Below are 20,348 nucleotides of genomic sequence, written 5' to 3'. Positions count from 1 at the left end.
AATTAAGGAAAAAATCCCACCATGCTGGACAAGGGCAACGTGTCTCTCTGGTGCAATTTTATTGGTATGGCCTCTCCCAGCCTGAATCCAGAGGCAGCTCAGCTCCACCAGCCCTGGACAGGATCTGTGCCCTGTCTGAGGAAGTCTGAATTCATCCAAAACAGCCATGCCCCACCATGTAAAGAGTGGGTTCCTGGTGCTTACAGAGAAGATGATTCTTTCCCCTTTCAGGTGGATAAAGAAGGCACAAGTTCAGGGCATTGCCACACACATGGTACAGTTCCGTCTCTCCCTCCAACAGTCCTTACTTCACACAAAAAATCTTATGATCTGCACACAACAGAGCCCAAGGGTGGGAGGAGGATCATGCCTGTCAGGGGGACACCCCAAACCTGCCTGTGCCTGTAGAGGCTGTGGTGTTGTCAGTTCTCAGCCCTACTGAGACACAAACCAGAAGTGCCCGTGGAAGCTCTTGGTGCTCGGTACTCCCAAGCGTGCAGCACTGCCAAGGTGGAGACACTGCTCTTGAAATGGAGATATAACACACACTTGGGTCCATCTAAGGAGATAAGGCAGCTATTTCACAGGCACTGACCGTGGTGAATGCAATTCCTACTTTACTCATCTCCTACTGAGTATTTACTCTCGTTTTGCTTTAAACACAGGCTTTGACAGGGACTTTAAAGAGGGAGAGTTCAGGGAATAGGAAGTACTTTGTGAACAGCAGTAATTGCATGTTCTGGCCTCTCCAGCTTACATCATGCATGTTATCCAACAACCACAAATCAAGAAAGAAATCAAATTTCAAGAAAATAATTTTCAGCACAACATATATGTTAAAACTAACAGAACAAGACAAATGTTGACATTTCCCTGCTTGTTTCTTGCTTTCATATATGTTGCTATACTCCTATAAAAATCCTGCCCTTTTTTTTAATGAATATTTGTATAAAGGAAGCTGCCTAAAGTCGGGTACAAAAAAAATGTTTTTCTCAACTGTTTTTTAATACGGAGCAATGAGATTAAAGCGAGGCAGACAGCCAAATACCTCAGCCATCACAGTCATTAATAAACGCGTTTAACATTCGTGCAGCTTTCGAATGCAGAACATCTGGTTCCAATTCCCAATCTGGCTTTTAATAAAAGTGCCTCCCCCACAATACTTTTATTATAAAGTGTTCTTTTCCTCCGCGCGCTCTCAATGCCCCCCTCCCCCCCTTTTTTTTTTTTCCTCTCTTTTTGGAAGCGGCTGTTCCTTCCTTCTTGCTGGAAGCCACCTGACCACTGCCAGGAAGAGGAATGCAAAACATTCCCAGGAGCAGCTCCTGACGTCAGGGCGGCAGCATTCCTCCTCCTCCTCCTCCTTCTCCCGCCGTGGCCGGGCCCGGAAAGTCCAGAGCTGGTCCCTCCGCCAGCCCGTGCCCCATTCCCGGGGTTTTCCTGCTCTGCCCGCAAACCCTGAGCCAGAATGAGCCTGGGATGGGGCTCACGCTGCACCAGAGCTGCTCCATACCATGTATCCCTTACCCCTTCCCCTAAAACATGAGTCTGTGCTTCGGATAAACTTCAGGCCCCCTGTAGGCTTAAATCAGCTTAGGCACTGACTTTGGCGATTCTTTCCCTTCACTTCTGATTTCTTCACTGGAAGGCAGGCGGCAGAAGGGTGCCAAGGAAAACAGGGACACGCTGCTGCAGGGTGGGTTGTTTTTTCACTCCTAAGACGTTCACGAGAGACATGACATGATACCAAGGCAGGCAGCCTGTGTCCAACCCGGATCTTCTCAGTTTCCTTTTTTTTTTATTCAGTATCCAGAATCACAGAATAATGAGGTTGGAAGAGACCTCTAAGATCATCGAGTCCAACCTATGCCCTAACACCTCAACTGGACTATAGCACCAAGTGCCATGTCCAGTCTTTTTTTAAACACATCCAGAGATGGGGATTCTACCACCTCCCTGGGCAGAGCATTCCAGTACTTTATTATTCTTTTGGTGAAAAATTTTTTCCTAATATCCAACCTATACCTTCCCTGACGTAGCTTGAGACTGTGTCCTCTGGTTCTGTCAGTGCTGCCCAGCGGAAGAGACCCAGCCCCACCTGTCTACAACCTCCCTTCAGGGAGTTGTAGAGAGCAATAAGGTCACCTCTAAGCCTCCTCTTCTCCAGGCTAAACAACCCCAGTTCCTTCAAACGTTCCTCACAGGGCTTGTGTTCCAAGCCCCTCACCAGCCTTGTTGCCCTCCTCTGGACATGCTCAGTCATGGTAATACATTATTAAATGTATTATTTAATACATTTATTAAATGTTATTTTATTCTACTCTTGAACTAGCTGGTAGCTAAAACTACACAAAAGACATTCTAGGTTGAGTTGCAGCCCTTCAGCTGAGTATTACTCCTTTCAATAGTGTTTAGTCCACTTATCCTGATATTTTTGGGACATATATTTTAAAAATTCTATAAAATGTTTTGCCTGAAAGAAAAGAATCTCCCCATGTTTTAGTCAATCACTGTATCAAAGACAGTGTTAAAAAAATCCCTGTAATTGCTACCAGATCCATGATAAAACAGAGAGTATCCTAATTCCACCATGCCAACAGAGCAGGATGGTAGGCTAGGAAATATGGGGGGGGGGGAACGTATGGAAATACCTTCATTTCTAGAGGATGCAAAGAAAGAGCTCTTCAATAGACACCTTTCCATTTCACATCTCTAATTGTTAACAAGAAGTGTAAAATACATCATTTCACCACTCCAAAACCAACAAAACCCTAATGTGTAGATGTTAGTTTAATTATAAGTTTCCAGGGAATACAAAGGAAGCCAAAACTCATCCTGAAAAGCTAAGGCGTATGACTGATGGTAGTAAAGTGTTCACATATATCACTTTCCCCCAAATATTTACTTTATAAATACAAATTTCTCAATGTTGACTGACCACAATGAAAAAATAAAGATTTGGAAACACTAAGCAAAACAGTTGCATTACTTTCAATAATAATCATAATTAATCAGCTGTTAGGGTTATACTGTCTGTGCAGCTGCAGTTCTACACATGAAGATCCAGATGAGTCCAAAACTTGCAGGCCATCTCTCAGTCCCAGTTCCTCAGCTTCTTGCTCCATTTGTGGCAATTTAAGAAATAAAAATATGTTTGGGTTTTCTTCTAGTGTAAGGACTTGTTACCAAAAGGTCAAACAAGTGTCTGCCCTCTGACCAACCTCAGGCCACCCACAACTTTTTTAGGGAAACCTGCTCTCTGAAGAACCACAGGCTAAGTAAACACACTGCTTTCCTGGTAAGAACATCCTCCTAGTGTTCTTGCCTTTGCTATACCAGCTGTCCACATCTGACCAGCTAGAAAACCCAAAACCACCTCTTTTTGCGCTCTTCTCCAGAGGTCATGAGTATTCCAGTGACAAATTGGTATTGTTCAGGAAGTTGGCAATGACACCCATTAATTTTATGTCATAAAACTTAATAGGGCCCTGAAAAAGGGCCCTATCATCAGCCAGCTGAATAAAACAGTGATCTGTACTTTAATATATACACCTAAAAATTTTAACTGAAGTTCACTGATGTCAATAGCCAGCCATCAGTATACATGACTATTAAAAATAATACCCTTTTTTTGGTATTTTGCAACAAAGTGAGAAAAAAGTATAAGATATTTCCTTCACTAAGAAACAGAAGTAAGAAGAAATGTAACAAAAATATTATATTACCTAAAAAAAAGTAGTGGCTTAGTAGAATTGGTCAATTTCCTAAGCTTAATAGCAAAGAAAGTGAAATATGTCCTTAGTACCTTCTGAAATTAAGCCAAGCTAAGGTGGCCTGTAACCTGTGAAGAATACTATACACTTTACAGCGCTTGACAATTTTCTCCATTTTCTATTTCTAGTTTATTTTATTTGTATTTTTTTTACTACATGTAAAGCTAGATGTACACAGAGTTTTTTTCAGGTAAATAGGGATTTAGGGATTTTAAAAATGTCCCTTTTTTTCTCACAATTTTTTTTTTAAATTTTATCTCACCAAAATGTAAATACATGCAAATCAATACCAGGTCACTTCCGAAAAGTAGACTTTAGAATTTCTGAAAGATGAACTTTTAAAAATGATTGACAATTTAATCCCTAGCATTGAAGTTTGGATGGAGATTAGAACATGCATGGCATACAGAAGTGATGAGAACTGGGGTGTGTTCTCACCTTCCCTAAAGATTAAATTCACTCTTTTCTCTTGTGTTTCAGCTGCTTATTCGTTCTATTATTCTTTTATCACCTGAAATAACATTGGGATGCCAAAAGCATGAATGAAGTCACAGCAAGAACTTCCTTCTATGCATGGTACACAGAATTAAACTTCAGGTGTGTTTTCAGGAGGCTGCTTCAGGAACCTGTGATTCACCAGCCATATTCCAGGCGTGCATTGCTATTCAGTCATGGCCAACTTTCTCCTGTCAAAATCTGGCAAGTGCTCTGATCTCTGCAGATGAAATGGACACTAGATTGGAAATTCAGCCTCAGAAGACTACAAATACTTTAAACATTTGTTTTCAGCAAAAAACCTACATAAAGTGACAGATATTTGCTGTGGCAAAACCACAGCAGTTCACTTGAGTTCTAGAGACAGAAGTCACTCTCTAAGTTACAGAAAAGGGTTTAATTCATCAGTAACAAGGCTTAGAAAACAATGGGTGCAGAGGAAAAAAAGATCAGAAAATTGAGTGATATCCAGAGATCACTAAGAAAAATACATCAACTCTCTTTTCCTGGTTCCTTTTCCATCTTTCTTGCTTACATCGCCAGCAAGAACTATCCATTCAAGTGATAGTTTTTTCTCCAAGTCTAAAATGTCAGTTGATATCATTGTGCCCTGTGACACCTGAAATACTGCTAACTGCAAAGCATCAGAAGCAGGGGGAAAAAAACCCTTAATTTCACAGGTTCACTTGTACATCTGGCAAGTGAAACAGCCCAGACTCCAGGTGCTAATGATGCACAGCCCTGCCTACAGAGGGCTAAGCCAAGAGCCTCCTGAGAACCAAACTCACCCTGAGGTTTTGGAAGGCCGCACTGGGAGAAACTGTGACTTTCTTCACAGCTCCTCACCTTCACACACAACCTACACAAACTCTGTTTTGAAGCCTGCTCATACTTTTTTTGAGGTGTGCTCCCTGCTCTTCTCCCTGATTTTTCTTCTCATGCATCTCTGTTTTCTGCTTCTGGCTGGGCCTGGAAGTGGAAGTGCTGAACACCAGGAGTGGATCCAGCCCCCTTGCTGACTCAGATATGGGAGCCCGTGCTCATCAGATTTTCCTGCTACATTCCAGATTTTGATACCCAAAAAAATTCAGATGCTTATCTAAACTAAACTTCCTGAGGGTGAGCTACCCCTAGCGCTGAGACGCTTTGAAGGTCGATATGCACTTGAGCAGGAGACAGCACCCAACCTGCCCTTAAAGCAGGGCCTACCTACAGAACTTCAGCTCTGTCTGCCTGGGTAAATTACCCAGTTAATTGTCTTGGCATTCATATTTACATTCAAAAAAAGGAAAAGCAGAGATGAGGTCAAATCACTACACTGTCCCATTAAAACCTTTGTTTTAGGCAAATGGACTTCAGAAAACTTCTTTTGTTGTGTAAAGTAAACCATATGTACATAACTTTGTAGAGTAATTTTGATGTTAGGTTTATTAATATAATTTTGTTACTAAGCTGTTTACCATTTTAGGCTCCTAATAGCTGTGAGGGCTTGTTAACAACACTCTGAAATCACAGGGAAGTATTTTCTTTTCCTTTGGTTTGAAAAGAGAAAACAAAATTCTGAATGTGTTTATTTCCATGCTTTATATTTTGTGTAGCATCTATTTCCTTTAACATCAAAATTTTACGACCACGAAGCCTTTTCCTCAGCCAAATTATTATTGCAACAGTGTGAGACTGCATTACTCAGCAGTGTTTAAAGAAAGTCCCAAGGTGAAATATTTCACTTTCTTCTTAAAGTAATAAGACTATTACTACAAAAAGAAATAATTACAAAAATTACAGTGGTAACAACCCACCACATCTTAAATTATCCTGTTTGGAGTTGGAGATTATTTTTTCCAGTTTCAATTTTGAAATGGAAAATTCTCCCACATAGCACAGCATAACCAAAAGCTTTTGCTGGCTTGTCTTTTGATTTGGAGAGACAGAATATAGCAGTTTCTGCCAGACTAACTGCTCAAAATCCCAACTAGTTTCTGAAAGTCTTCCTTTACTTTTTTTTTTCACAACTAAGGAGTCATTACCCATGGTTCTCCTGGACAACTGCTGGGCCATTTGTACAATACAGTGAGGAGCGGTGGTAGGCAGAGTATCCATACAGCAACAGATTTTGGTACCCAGCAAACAATCTTGGCTTAACAGAGACCAAAGCAATTCTAGAAACCTTCAGCGTCTATTTAATGCAGGGAGGAGCATGTCCAACACATGAGTCAGGAAGGAGATACACACACACACACACACACACACACAAGTTCACCGTCTTGGAAGTTGTAGAATGTTAGTTACCTTAACTCTGCTTTCCTGTCTTATGAAAAACAAGTAACTAGACTCTAAATCAAACAAAAATTGCCATCTGTGTTGCAAATAAAGTTAAGGAGGAAGGTGGGGGAATACAAGGTAATATGGTGGGGGAATACAAGGTAATATCAGCCCATGTACTCTCTGCTTATGGTAAAGTATGTCAAGGATATTTAATTTTTTCCCCCTATTTGACCTCCTAAATGGTTTAAATCTATTACATCTTGTCAGAAAGGAAGGTGAGGAACACAGAATGAGAGGTGAACCCAGTAATTAAATATGTTGAAAAGTTCCATGATAGTTTAAAATCAATGCTCTATTTACCAGTGCAGCATCAAGACAGTCAGGAGGAAAGGAATGGGATAACGTAACCAATAAGTTTCTCATATTTTCCCTCGAGTGTCAAGAATCAGCATTAGTCAGGAAAAATGTTAAAAATCACAAGACACAAAAGTCTTTGAGGGAATAATATGAAGAAGTTAAAAAGATTCACTGAGGAAGAGAAGAGAAGAGAAGAGAAGAGAAGAGAAGAGAAGAGAAGAGAAGAGAAGAGAAGGAGAAGAGAAGGAGAAGAGAAAATAGAATCCCCACCAAAGCCTGGAACAGGTCTGTTAGGCTTTCAGCAGGTTAAAAGCCTGTCATAGTCAGGAGGTTTGCTCTTAACGCGACTGCGACATGCAGGGAAGTTCTCTGTTTCTCCCCTGGTAAGCTCAATTCAAAGCAAAGTTTGTAAACATCCCGGGGGAGTGGGCAGAAAACGACACCGTGTTTCAGAAACATTTACAAGTGTTTTGCAGAAATGAAACTTCACTTAAAGAGCTCAGTTTCGCTCTCCCGGGTGGAGGATGGGTGTCGGTCTGCAAGTTCAGAGGCAGCCGGCGCGGAGAAGCCTTGCGGGCAGCAGAGCTGTGCGAGCAGCGCGGTGCTCGCCTCCGGCGCATCCCCACATCCAGCAAGGAGAGCGCACCGAGTTATTACAAGTTGTGCAGAAGCGATGGCGCACAAACCCGAGCAAATATCCCTGCTGCAGGCTCCTATTTCACGGATGTGGAGCTTTGACGCCAGAGAAAGCTGTAGACAAATACGCGCTGCCGCTGTCTCGGTGAGATCAGCTTTTCCTGGGCTCCTGCTGACAACATTGCCACCTTCCGCAGCCGCCGGGAAGAGCACGGACCCGCGCCCGGGGGGCTCGGGCAGCATCCCACCGCTCCGGGAAGCGCCGTGGAGATGCTGTTCAGGAAGGTGCTTCCCCACCGCTGCCCTTTGTAGCCACCCCGATAACTCAGAACAGTTTATTTTCGAAGCCTGCGATTGAATCGATGCGGAGCGCAGCACAGCCCCCAGAAGTGGCGCGGTCCAGCCGAGCGCACGCACGGGTGGGAAACGCGACAGAGGGAACGCGCTCTGCACCACACGTACAGTACATCCCAGTGAATGCAGAGCCAGCCTGGCTGCTCGTGTCACTTCCAAAACAGCTGAGGAGACTGGGGAAAGTCAAAGCAGAAGTTAAAGGGAGGCAAATGTCGCTGTCTCCATGGCCGGACCTGAGGGCATCTCATTCCAGACTCCGGCCCTCATGCACTGGACTGCTGTCGTGCCCAGTGTCAGTGAAAGGGGCAATAAAGCACATGGATGAACTACCCTGGCTTCTACACACTTGTAATGTCAATATATGCATTTTATATAAGCTTGAACCTCTGATGAGGTTATATGTTAAAAGGCTGTATTTTGTCTTGCTAGCTTGCAGCGAAGCATTTTCCTCCAAATCATCCACAGTTCATGTATAGTTAATAAAACAGTAGCATTAAGACAGCAGTTAAAACACAACTAATAACAAATCAAATATATTAACCAATACATTTAGTGCACATTCTGAATGGAAAATGGCTTTACTTAAACATAGCCAAAATACACCAATGGAGCTGTTAACGTGCGATAAGTACTTTCCAAGAAAAGCTTCAAAAAAATCAACATGGCAACCCAAGCAATACCTACACTAATTTAGAAAATGTGTGTTCAGAGTTTAATAAGTAGAGAAGGGCTTTGCATGCAAGACTATACATATTTCCAAATCTCAGAGCTCTTGTAGAAAGGCAGTCTTCAATATGTAAGGCTTTGCCAAAGAACAAGATTCATGATCAAAGGTAAAGAATCCCAACCAATTAACTGGAACACACAGGAAAATAATACTTTCATATGCAGTCTAATCTAAATATAAATAGACATAAAAGTTGCTCACTCCCCCTCCAAAAAAGGTGTAATTTATATTTGGGTTGTGGAAATAACTTCTCCCCCTTGTTTTCTCCTCCAGCTGTGTTTCAGTTTCAGGGTAACCAGTAAACCTAATAGGATTCCATTCCTTCCTAGGTAAGCATCAGTCCTCAAAAATCAAGAAATTGAAGTTGTATCTGCAGTGACCTACAACAAAGGCAATTCTCAAGATTTAGGAGGACTATTCTAGAAGCTGATCATGTTGAAGTTTGTTTTTAGAATGGGTTTGCTTTTAAGTATAGCTAGAAAACAGGTCTCTGCTATACAGCAAGATTCAAAAGCAAACTCCTAGGGTCAAATATCTCCCAGCAAAATTAGACAATCACCTCATGCAGAACTTCTCAAGCTGCAAACCACAGGAGGCTGCAAAAAGCCAAAGAAAATACTGGGCAACTTATTTGGTTTTATGTGAGAGATGGAAGGTAAGAAATATTTGGGAATAACATAAAAACAATCCTATATTGTATAAAATGTATTTTCATTCAAATGTCTTCAAAATAATTTAAAGAATGATTATTATACATATATACTGTAAATGTGAGCTCCTTCAAGCATATAAACCCTGTAAAATCCATGACAGCCCATATCAATAAAATTTATCTCTTCCTCAATCTGTACATTCACAATGCATAAAAAACTACCAGCCATATAAAATTAATATTTATGACAAGCTCAGTGAACCAGAAGACAAGCAGTAATGCACAAATGCCATGTACAAATCTCACAGAGTTGCATTGCTCATGTTTCTCAAAAATGAACCTCAGCTTGGAGGAGAAACTTGGTTTTGGGAAACGCAACAGACAGACATGCTGTGCCATGCTGGGAAGACAGATGAAAACACAAATAAAATCAATGTAATTTATGGTTTTATACTGAATCTTAAGTGTTCTCAAGTTTGGTGCTTTCAGTGTGTGCATGCAGCACTGTAAATATTCTGCCAGGTTTTTTTGGGAGTAGTTATGATCCTCAGTGTCTGTCCCAACAATACCTCAGAGTATCTCAGGATATTTCTTCATAGCCCCAGTTCACACAACAAGGGATTAGCTGGAGATGCTGACAGACTTGGGTTTGCACTAACAGACCTGCTTGGGTTTGCACTAACAGCAGAGTCAAGGTGGACACACAGTCCTGCTTTTTATCACAGCCAAGGACCTTGGACTGACTATGGACAATCACTGCCAGGAAGACCATGCAGAAGTGCATTATTGTGATCTGCTGAACAGCAAACATGTGCTGCTTACAGGAAAAAAAAATAAATACAAGACTTAGAAAAAGGGAAGATAACCATCAAAACAAAAAACATCCACAGAAATGTTCACTAGGCTTCTTTATTTTTAACTCTTTCTTTAACTCTTTTACCAAGAAGAGAGAAAACGGGTAATGTTTCAGAAGTCCAAAGAGGTTAAAGAAAGAAGAAAAAAACCACCAAAACAAACGAAAAACCCCCATACACACAACCACCCCCCTTCCCACATACTGCCAAGTAATGATTTTTTTTTTTTTGGCGCCACATCAGTGATTTGGCTTTCCACACACAAATCCCCAAAGGTAAAATTAGTGGTTGTACAGGACTTCTAATGCTCTAAATATTGTTCTGAAACATGTTCTGAAACTTCTGATTGGAGGAATTTGGTGTTCCAGAAGGCTGTACTGGGGCAGTAACTTTTTCAGGACATCTCAGGACACTATCAAAGAAGCCCACCAGTCAGGGAGAAGCAATACATTGCAATCTACACAGTGAATGTTGACTTGGAAGACTGGTAGGAAGAGAAGCTTCATCAAACACACAAAAGGCTACACTGAATGTTTCACAGCTGAACTGTTTCATATACCAAAGCACATTCTTCTGCCAATAATACATAAAACTACAGGTATTTTTCCCACTAGCTTTTACTGAAAGAGAAGTAATCTGCCTGGTAGAAATAACAGTAAAATTTGTTCTCCCCCTTGCCCTCCCATGCTCCTGCCCCCCAGGAGAGCTGAGATTTTTTAAATACTGTATTTTGGGTAGCAACATTCCAAATCTTTCAAATATCTGAAAGCCACATTCCCCTTTTGAAATACTTGGGGCTTTAATTACTATTTCTGCTAGGACTACAGTAATTAACTGTTGCTTACCTACACTTAAATATGACATTCAGGAGGAGGAATCTGACAAAGCATACCTTGATATTGTAGGGAATGACCACACAGGATAATTTGGCAAACTCACGCTTTATCCATCTCTTTGCCCACGCAAAATTGCCCAAGGACAAAAGCATCCTTAGCATGAAAATCCAGCATATATCCAGAAAATATCCAGCTTATTCAAACCCCAACCTAATTGCACACAGAACTGCATGGAAAAATCATTCTCCAAATACATATCTACCATTATAGTAGCAAATCACACCTGATAAATAAAGACAATGGCACTTGTCTTGAAAACTGCCTCTCCACAGTGAGCTATGTAAATACATTTTATTACATAAAGTGAAAGTGCTAAACAGCAATCCAACAAGCAACACCCATAAATTTTCAAATTTTAAATTAAAAAAAAAAATTAGCTGATTACTGATAATCTTGAACATTCAAAGAAACCCATTCACAAAGTTAAAACTTGCTCTTCAGTGGTTAAACTACCAAAGGAATTTTGGCACATAGTCTTTTTACAAATTAAGTATTGTTTTACACGTCCCAAATCTGTTAGTCATAAACATTAGCAGAGGAATACAAATCACAACTTTTTAATAACCTTGCAGTAATTCTGAACTTGTTCATCTGAACTTATTTAGCTTGTTTTTCCTTCATGACTGGATAAAGCAGACTGCAGTGCCAGGTCTTGGCTCCACCAGTTGCTCATTAAACTAGATCTGGAATTTAGCATTGGATTGAATACACATGGGAACTCATGTGAAGCTGCTCGTATATCAATGATAGCTCCGTTGCTAACACAGAGTTTATCCAAGACCGTACATTTTTCGTTGACTTGAACAAAGCTGTTCACCATCCTCTGGTTTTTGACGTCAGTGGACAACTACCCACTAACAGTATCTGTCACTACAAAATGCTTGGAATTTCCTCACTTATAAAAGCTGGAAAGTTTCAAGTACAGACCTTTCATTAAAAAACAAAACAAAACAAAACTTTATTAGATTTTTCAGGATAAGATTATTTCATGAATATTAGGAGAAGACATTTGCATTCTCACTGAATATTTTTTCCAGTAATTTTTCAGACATAAACAACATCACTGACTGTAAGAAATGGATGTTTAAAAACAATTTTCCTATTCTGTTGCTAAAAGCTGTGGACTCAGATGTATGCTAATTCCTCAACATGGAAGCACCACAGTGAGGTGATTCAGATTTTTCCCATTAACTGGACACCACAGTTATTCCAGTAGGATCTAAGTTGGACAATATCTATTATTTAGGAAAAATGTAGAAAAACACACCCCATGCATAAACCAGGCTGTTCACATCCCCTGCCTCTTTTCTACAGCTCCTTTATTCTTACAAGCCTATGTTGGAAAAAGTCATCCTGGTGGAGACTCCCTCCAGAGAACAACATGCAGTGCTCTCCTTTTGGGTGAGCTCTGCTGCAGGGGTGTGAGGCAGGAGCACAACGCCTGACTGGATGTGCCCAGTTCAGACACACATCTGGTCAGGGAGGCCAGAGGTATTCTACCCTGATGGAGGCTTCTGTGGCAGCAGCAACACATTTCAACCTTGATCTGAAAGCCAAGCTGCTGCTTTGCAAACACACCGCTCGCTTCTGACCCCTCTGATTTGGCCGAAAGCAAACAAATGGATCAACAAACCCCCGCGCGTCACTGGTACAATGCAGTGGAAATTCCCCTTTTTCAGCATGGCAAGATACCATCAGCTATTAATCCAGAGACAGGCAGTCGTGTTTAAAAATCCAGTTTCAATCTTCTACACAACTCTGTATCTACTATCTTGAGGATCCTGTCCTCCTGTGTTTCCATTCTTTTCTCCATGGAAACCTCTTTTATAGAGAGCAGGTTTTTCATCTTTGTTTTTCAGGGTACTTATATTTTCTATGTGGCATTTGTATAATGTGTCTATCCATGCCACACTTGTAAAAATAAGCATGTCAGTCTCCCTGTAAAAATGTGATCATGTTACTGTGTTTATTAGACATAGTCCACATCCGAAATACCACATATATCTGTTGCTTCAGGTGGTTGTGGCAGATCACAGAAATTACATCAATGACTTTTTCTCCTCTTGGAATCAAAGCTGTGCAATTCTGCATTTTTCCAATTTTGTCATCCACCTATGAAGGAACACCACTTTTCATTGATTAGATTACTAAGAAATTGAGTTGTTTTGATTTTCTACATGCAAAGTAAACAAACTCATATAATATTAATTGCTTCATCTCTTCACTTCTAGAGATATCAAATAGCATATACCTGAGCAGCTATACAGATAAAATTTTCGCCCTTTCCATGAGAGGATGGAAAAAAGAAAAATATTTTTTTTAAAAGAAAAAAGGAGAAAAATCCTAAGGTCTATTCTGTCAAGAAAAGACAAGCAAAAGAAACACTGAAGAAATTCTATTAAAAGCTTGCTAGGGACTGCTTTCAGTTCATAGAAAGTATGTGTATTTTTGTTCTCAAAAAACAAAACACCTCTTCTGAAGTGATTGCACTAGGAAAAGTATACCTTAGCAAAACAAAAAGTGAATTCTTGCAAAAAACCTGCTGCTGCTTCAGCTGCTTCTGAAAGGAACTTCAATTTTCACCACTGCATGATCTCTGAGAAGCAATTCCAAGCAGATGATATGATCTGATCTTTGGCTCCAAGGCCATTCCCATATGTACTTTAGAAATAGTGCCCACACTGGCTTTACAGCTCTGAAGTTTTGTAGAATTTTATCTTCTGAGTGAGCCTCATCCCTCTTATCAGGTTCTCCCACTCTGCCATTGTTACATTCTTTCTTTGAAGATGTTAAGGCAGAGCCAACATCTTTCCAGTGAGGGGGATCTGACTGGTGATCTCCCCCCTCCCCCTTTTCCATCTGTTTGAATATTTATATGCATATATATAAAGTGCCCAGATTTCATGAGAGGAAGATGGTGAACATTGATCAGTTGGACAAAACTGATCTATCAAGCATTCAAAGAAGCTGCCTCTCTGTGGAATAACCAGAGAAACTGAATGTATGTGAAAGGTGTTCTATACATGTCTTTCCTTAATTTGAGAAAATTTAGAAGGATAGAGATGCTTTCTTTACAGAGCAGCAGGAGATAATTTCTGCATTTCACTAACATGTGAAGCCTAGATCCTGCTTTCACATGATCTTTCTAGTGATAGGTACTCTGTAAATGTTCTTAAATGCTTCCCTTGCTTGATGAAAGCAACAGTGATTAAAAAAAATAAAATTTCATCAAATGGAAGCCAAATGCTCTTTAACATGAGCCATGCTAGCTCAAAACACCTATTTCATGTGAGCTCCCTGTGTTGCTCCTGTTGTTTCTCACCCAGATGACGTAAGACAGTGTTAGGTAAGACAATGCAAAAATCACAGTAACATACTCATTTATCATAAATGCTGTTGTTGAGTCAACAACACAGCCCACAGCATGCCCAGGATAATTCTCAAGTAGAATACTACCTGAATCCACAAAACCAGATTGCTTCTTGCACATAAATTTCTTCAGAGCTTGCCTGCACATTTCTACAGCAACTTCCACCATTGGCCTGCATTAAGGGACTTAAGATACAAGATTTCATCCCTGTACATCAGCTGATCTTTAGTAATGTTTGTATGAGTCGTTCTTCTTGGCAGTAAATAATTCAAAGTCTTTTAAAACTCCTTCGCTGAGGAGAGACTGAATTTAGCGTTATGCAAACAGAAATGAGAAGTCCACATTAAACACTTTCTCCAGGCACTGGAACACTCAAAGTTGAGTAATTATGACTCCCCGTGGTTTCACAGGTTAAGAGAAACTAAAGAACAACTTTGAAGTTGCTTGTTGATGTCACAGATTTAAGTGTTTTATGTACTTGCCATACCAAGTTCCTAAAATAAACTGTCTCAGAAAAGTTGCATGGGGAATAATGGCTATCCAGCCAAGGATCTTGTTTTTTGCAGAGTTTTCAGGCAGTGTAAGAACAGAACAGAGTGGTTATGTCCCCTTCATACTGCCCCTGCCCCCAGTAACTACCACCACATGAACCTCCTGAACTAGAGGCTTCATACCAGACTTTCAGATTTAATAGGTATGGATCGACCTCTGAGCCTGTCCAAATCAAACTTGATCTGTGGTTTATACTGCTATTGCCAAGAACTCTATTAATATCACATACTTCTAGTAGTTTTACTTCAGAAATACATGAAAAACATTTCAAAGTTGTTAAACTTACTGGCAAGGGAAAGAATTCTAATCACACCATTTCCTTCAGGTCAGTTTATCTTGAATATTAACTAGTAGGCATATCTATGAGCAGAAAACAGGAGTATCTAAGGCAAACAGTCCATCCCCAAGCCTTGCAGCATCAGCAGTCAAATGAATCCTGGAATCGCTAAAAATACCAACTCTCATTACTTTCTGTCAGGTATGGTAAATTATTTCTATAATTTTTACAATGAAACAAACGGAAAAAAAACCCAGGTAAGTTGAAGACATAAAATCACCACAGTGGAAGAGTGGAAGCCTTTGTTTCCACTCTCTCATGTCTTTGCAGGCAATCTTTACTTTGTGCTGGATATGTATTTCTGCAAAGTGAATAAAGACTTAGAAATCAATTTAATTAAACTCAGTAATAAACTTTTTTCTTTTCCAGGTGTTAAAAACACTTAATGATTCAGATTTAGTTTGTGAAAAATTATGAGGTGTTCATTTAAAATCTCAATCCAAGAAGTTGCTCAGGTACTGCAAAGAAAACTAAAGGCAAGCCTACACAGGCAGAGGCAGGCAGGGCTGAGTTCTTTTGCCTGTTTTGTTCCCGACTGGCCAGACAGAAACCAGCTCCAGCCCAAAACACACAATCATTTTCATGTGATGTGTCCAAGCTAATAGGCCTTATTTAGATACAACAGTGCAATAATACTTCCACATAGCCACAAGATCAGAGCAGGCTCCTGTCAGATGTCTCAGTGGCCAGGCAGCTGAGCTCTGTCCTGCACCACACATGCTGGTTTGAAAGCTTTTATCAGTTTGTGGGGGTTGCTTTCCCTATAGCAAGTGACAATTCTCACATCAAATCCCCTGCTTTCAAGATTGTAAATATGTACCTTAAGATATTAGACCCAAAGAAATTAATATCTAGTTACAAAGAAATCTGGGTTCAGTCCTGGTAATTCTTGCCCTGATACAAAGCTCCTCTGAAATCCAGTGGGACCATTCTCATGAGCAATGGTCTGGTGGTAAGATTCTTACAACCAGCCCCCTGTCAATATTTTATTTTTGAAATTAAATTGCTTATACTGCAGTGCTGAAGTTTCATGGGATTCTGCATGCAAACAGATACCAACAAGCATATCAGCACTTCTCTAAACACTGCTTCCTGAAGTACTTAATGCAAGTCTACTGCTGGAGATGTTTCACATACCAGGTTATGCATTGAGTTCACAGCACATACAAGTACAGTTACAAAAGCAAAGTCTAATTTTACAAAGGCTCCAAAATTAAGTGTTCAATTTTTGACATGAATAATCACCTCCAGGAGCCAGTAGCCTGTGTGTCTACATCTTACTTGGTCGCCTGGTCAGAGGGCAAAAAGCAAAGTCAGAATGTAATTCTGGAATTTTATTTTAAAGGTAATGGGAAATTTTGCTCTCAGGACACAACAGCACCAGAAGTAGGCCACTTACAAAACACCCCATCTCATCCCACTCTGTCCTGCCATACAACTATCTCAAAATACAAGACAACAATATGCAGTGTATTATGTATCCCAAAACCACACAGGTGGTTCAAGGATTGCCTCCCCTTGCATCTACTTTTTTTTTGGTCTTTTTTGCTTCTGACTGATTTTAATAAGATACATAAGATGTTAATAAGATACATAAATATGCTTATTTCACCATGTCAGGATTAGATTTAGTTAATTTGTTTTTTCACTAGTCACACATTTGAATTGACAGACAAGCGTTCTAACAGAAACAGCATTTGTTTTTAACAGAAGTACAAATTCAATGCAGAGTAACAAGAACTAGACTTCAGCATTCAGAGTTCTCAAGTAAGAGTTTAAGAGAATAGAAGCTTGGAACTGTGATAGAGGAAACTTCCACTAAGTATACAAGTCCAATTTTCAATTAATGTAAACTAAAAGTGCCAAATTATAATTTAAAACAAAAACATCCCTCATTCTCTCCCCTCCCTGCCTCCAGTATTTTAACAGTATCCAGCCCAACTTTTTTTGAAGTTGGTTGAGTAAACAGACAACTGACATTAAGATAATTTCAAAAAGAGAGAAAATAGGACTAGAGACGAGGTTTAATGCAGTTTTTCTACAATTAACTGATGTATTTATGAAGTGCTTTGAGAGACATATAGGTAAGGAAAGCAACCGTGACAATGCAGATGTATCCTCTGTGCAAACATTACGGTTTCATGAAATAAACTTTTTCCTACATGAAAAGCACGTCCTACTAAAGATATATATATATTTTTAAAAAAGCAAATAAAAGGCAGAGTTTCTAGGAAGACAGACAGCTAGCTATGAAGCTTCCTAAAGAAATCTCAGCTTACACGCATACAGGAATGAGCTTCGTGTCCAGAACATCTTAAAATTTAAACAAATGAGAAGAGTAGACTAGTACAGTTGCAGATGTCTGTAGTCTGGAAAGGATCAGATCAGTGCAGATTTACATCTTCCCAGAGCAGACATGAAACGAGCTGCAGCAGTCAGTCCGAGACTTACACATGCTAAGCATTCTACAGTAACAGGTCAGGAGAAGAAAAAAGAAGGAAACAAAGAGAAAAGTTGAATCACACCCTACTTAAAAGAGTTTTTCTGGCACAAAAATCTTCATGTAGGTTAAGGTCTACACAGAAGGATACAGCTGCATAAATGCAAAACCTCGTGGTTTAAAAACGACAGAGGAAACCTGAAGAGAAAAACGGAACTAAGTTTGTAGGAGAGAAACAAGAAGAAAACAGGAAAACAAAACCAAATGTAAAGCATGAAAAAAAGTTTGTGAAGGAAAAGATAAATGAGAACAAAAAAAGGGCAGTGAATCAGAATCATATCAGACTAGGACTTAATTAGTATTGAACTTCATTTTCCCTTGGCTACCGATCTATTTACATCTAAACTATCAATAGTTGTATCAGTAGCCATAAAAAACCCCAAATAAAATATCTTCCCTTAGTTTTTGAATTGCATCCAAAAAGAGTTAAAAACATTTCAGAAGCAAAAGACTACAAATTGGGGAACTCAGAAAAGATTTGCAGCTATCAATGAAGATAAAAACCAGATACAGACCTTTGCAAAACAGGAAAAAGTATTTTGCAAAAGGATATGGTCAAACACGAGAGGCAGCTGGAGGCTAAAACTCAGGTAATGAATGCTGAAATACATAAGAAAAGTATTTCCTCTTTTATAATTTAGGGTGGAGGGCAGTGAAGAGAGAAGTAATGTTCCCACTTCAAAGTTCCCCTAAATTTTTATGAAGAGTAGTCCTTCCAGCCTACAGCCACTAACAACCAGCTGCTTTACTAGAAATCATAATTTTTTGCTACCCCTGAAATTCAGGTAAATAATCTAACTCAGAAAATAATCACAAGCATAGACCAAACATTTTGTAGAATTCCAGAAAGGGTTGTGCTGAAGAGGAACTCAGGGAACTGAACACTGAATGCTATACAGTTAAAGGAGACTTTTCCACTGAAATATTATATCCGTGCTCCCAACAACAGATGAGCATTCCTGAAGTACTTTGCTACCAGAAAGTATGCACTTTATTGGCCTTATCATTGATAAGACATTGCTCAGGCCTTCCTAGTGCTCTAAACATGAAAATATTAAGTGAAAACACAACTGAAGCCCTGAGCAACACTACAGGCATCATGATACACATTTAGTTGTTATCTGAGCTGTCTTGAAGGTATCTGTCAAAGTCTCTCAAGCTGCCAGAGACAGATGACCACAAGAATGCCCTGTTCTCCCATTACCCCTCAAGGTTTTTCCTACAGCAGTGCAGCCAGCACTCAACCGACTCCACTTTGTTGTGCAGTGCTACAGCAAGTGTGGCCCCTTCTCCTTACTCACCATGGGGGATAGATGTGGATGACATCCTGTGGTCTGCTCTTCAGGTGAGCTGCTGTCTCTCTTGTGAAGAGGACTTTGAGTACTGGCTCCTCTGCATTGATGACAGCATCCTCGGGCGAAAGCGTAGCAGGAGACTCTTCCAGCTGCTGGCAGATGGCAACTTGTATCGTGCACTCCTCAAATATTTCCAAGATCCTCACAATTAAAACACCAGATTTATCTGGAAAGAAAGTGAAAATTAAAAATAAAAATGCAAAGTCTGGATGAGGAGAAAGAAAGAAGTTCTGGTACTCTAAAGATGTGCATCCCTCTGTGCTCTGCACATCTGTCCGACCATGATAAATCCATGTATGAGTAGAATACACAATCTTATCAAAAGACCTACATTAAGCTTTTGCAGTAATTTTTGTTTTCTCTATAGATACTATTAATTGTAAAGAAAAAAATCCCACCTGCACTGCTTCCAAGTATCAATGAATTCAGATACTCCCTACAAGAAACCCTCCCCCACCACACCTCAACTTTTAAATCTTGCAACTCATTGACTTTGTTCAGTCTTTTTAATTAGATACTGCAAAAATGCATTTATTTAAAAACAGAATAATCAAACACTGTGTTAAAAGTGAAGTTGTATTTGCCCTCCTCGACCTTTCTCAAAGCAGCAGCTGTCAGGAACCAAATTAGAAGAATACAAAGCATCTAAAAGCTGATGATTCATGCTGAGGGACAAATGTGGAGAAAGAAGGAGTAAGATGCACTGCCTAAAAATAATTATTGCAAAACTGATCATCCATTTTATCAGTAGGCAGTCAGGGTAGTCAGAAGGCTCTGTTGTTTTAAAGCAACATGAACAGATACAAGCATCTACACAGATCAATTCTTAGCACTTTCATCTCTGCTGAACAAGAAACAACTTTGCACTGAAATGAAATTACCCCTGGGTCCTTTGCACTCTGCACAGGGCAGCAGCTGCTCAGACAGACCTTGGTCTGAGCTGTAAGAAAATGTAAGATTTATTCTTATTCTCACCTAGCCTTACTCAGATCTGCACTCTGGTCACTGAGAGGAGAAATGCTGTTACCCTGCCGAATGCTGCAAGCATTTAGCGGGGCAGAAAAAGGACAAGGGCAGCAGAGCCACAGTTCTACCCTTTTTGATTTATAAGTTGCATTGGGAAAAACACAACATCTCAAGAAAAACAGCTGATATAAATTATTGTCTTCCCACAGCAAAGAAGAAACAGGGGAGGAACAGTGAACGTGATACTGGAACTTAACAG

General features: G+C 40.0%; 1 protein-coding gene across 2 annotated transcripts in view; it reads right to left on the bottom strand.

Annotated features, from left to right (window-relative positions):
- The window catches only part of SPIDR (scaffold protein involved in DNA repair), a 195,886-nt gene that overhangs the window by 102,152 nt on the left and 73,386 nt on the right, over positions 1 to 20,348 (bottom strand). For both annotated transcript variants that reach the window (XR_013184102.1, XM_077185375.1), the window contains exon 8: positions 19,070 to 19,289. Coding sequence is in view for 1 of the 2 variants with exons in the window: in XM_077185375.1 (XP_077041490.1) it covers positions 19,070 to 19,289 (220 nt within the window). In the remaining variant the exon portion in view is untranslated. The remainder of the gene's footprint in view (positions 1 to 19,069; positions 19,290 to 20,348) is intronic.

The sequence above is a fragment of the Agelaius phoeniceus genome, chromosome 1 (genome assembly GCF_051311805.1).
Source record: "Agelaius phoeniceus isolate bAgePho1 chromosome 1, bAgePho1.hap1, whole genome shotgun sequence".
In the NCBI taxonomy this organism is placed as follows: domain Eukaryota; kingdom Metazoa; phylum Chordata; class Aves; order Passeriformes; family Icteridae; genus Agelaius; species Agelaius phoeniceus.
This window is presented reverse-complemented; position numbering and strand designations above follow the sequence as displayed.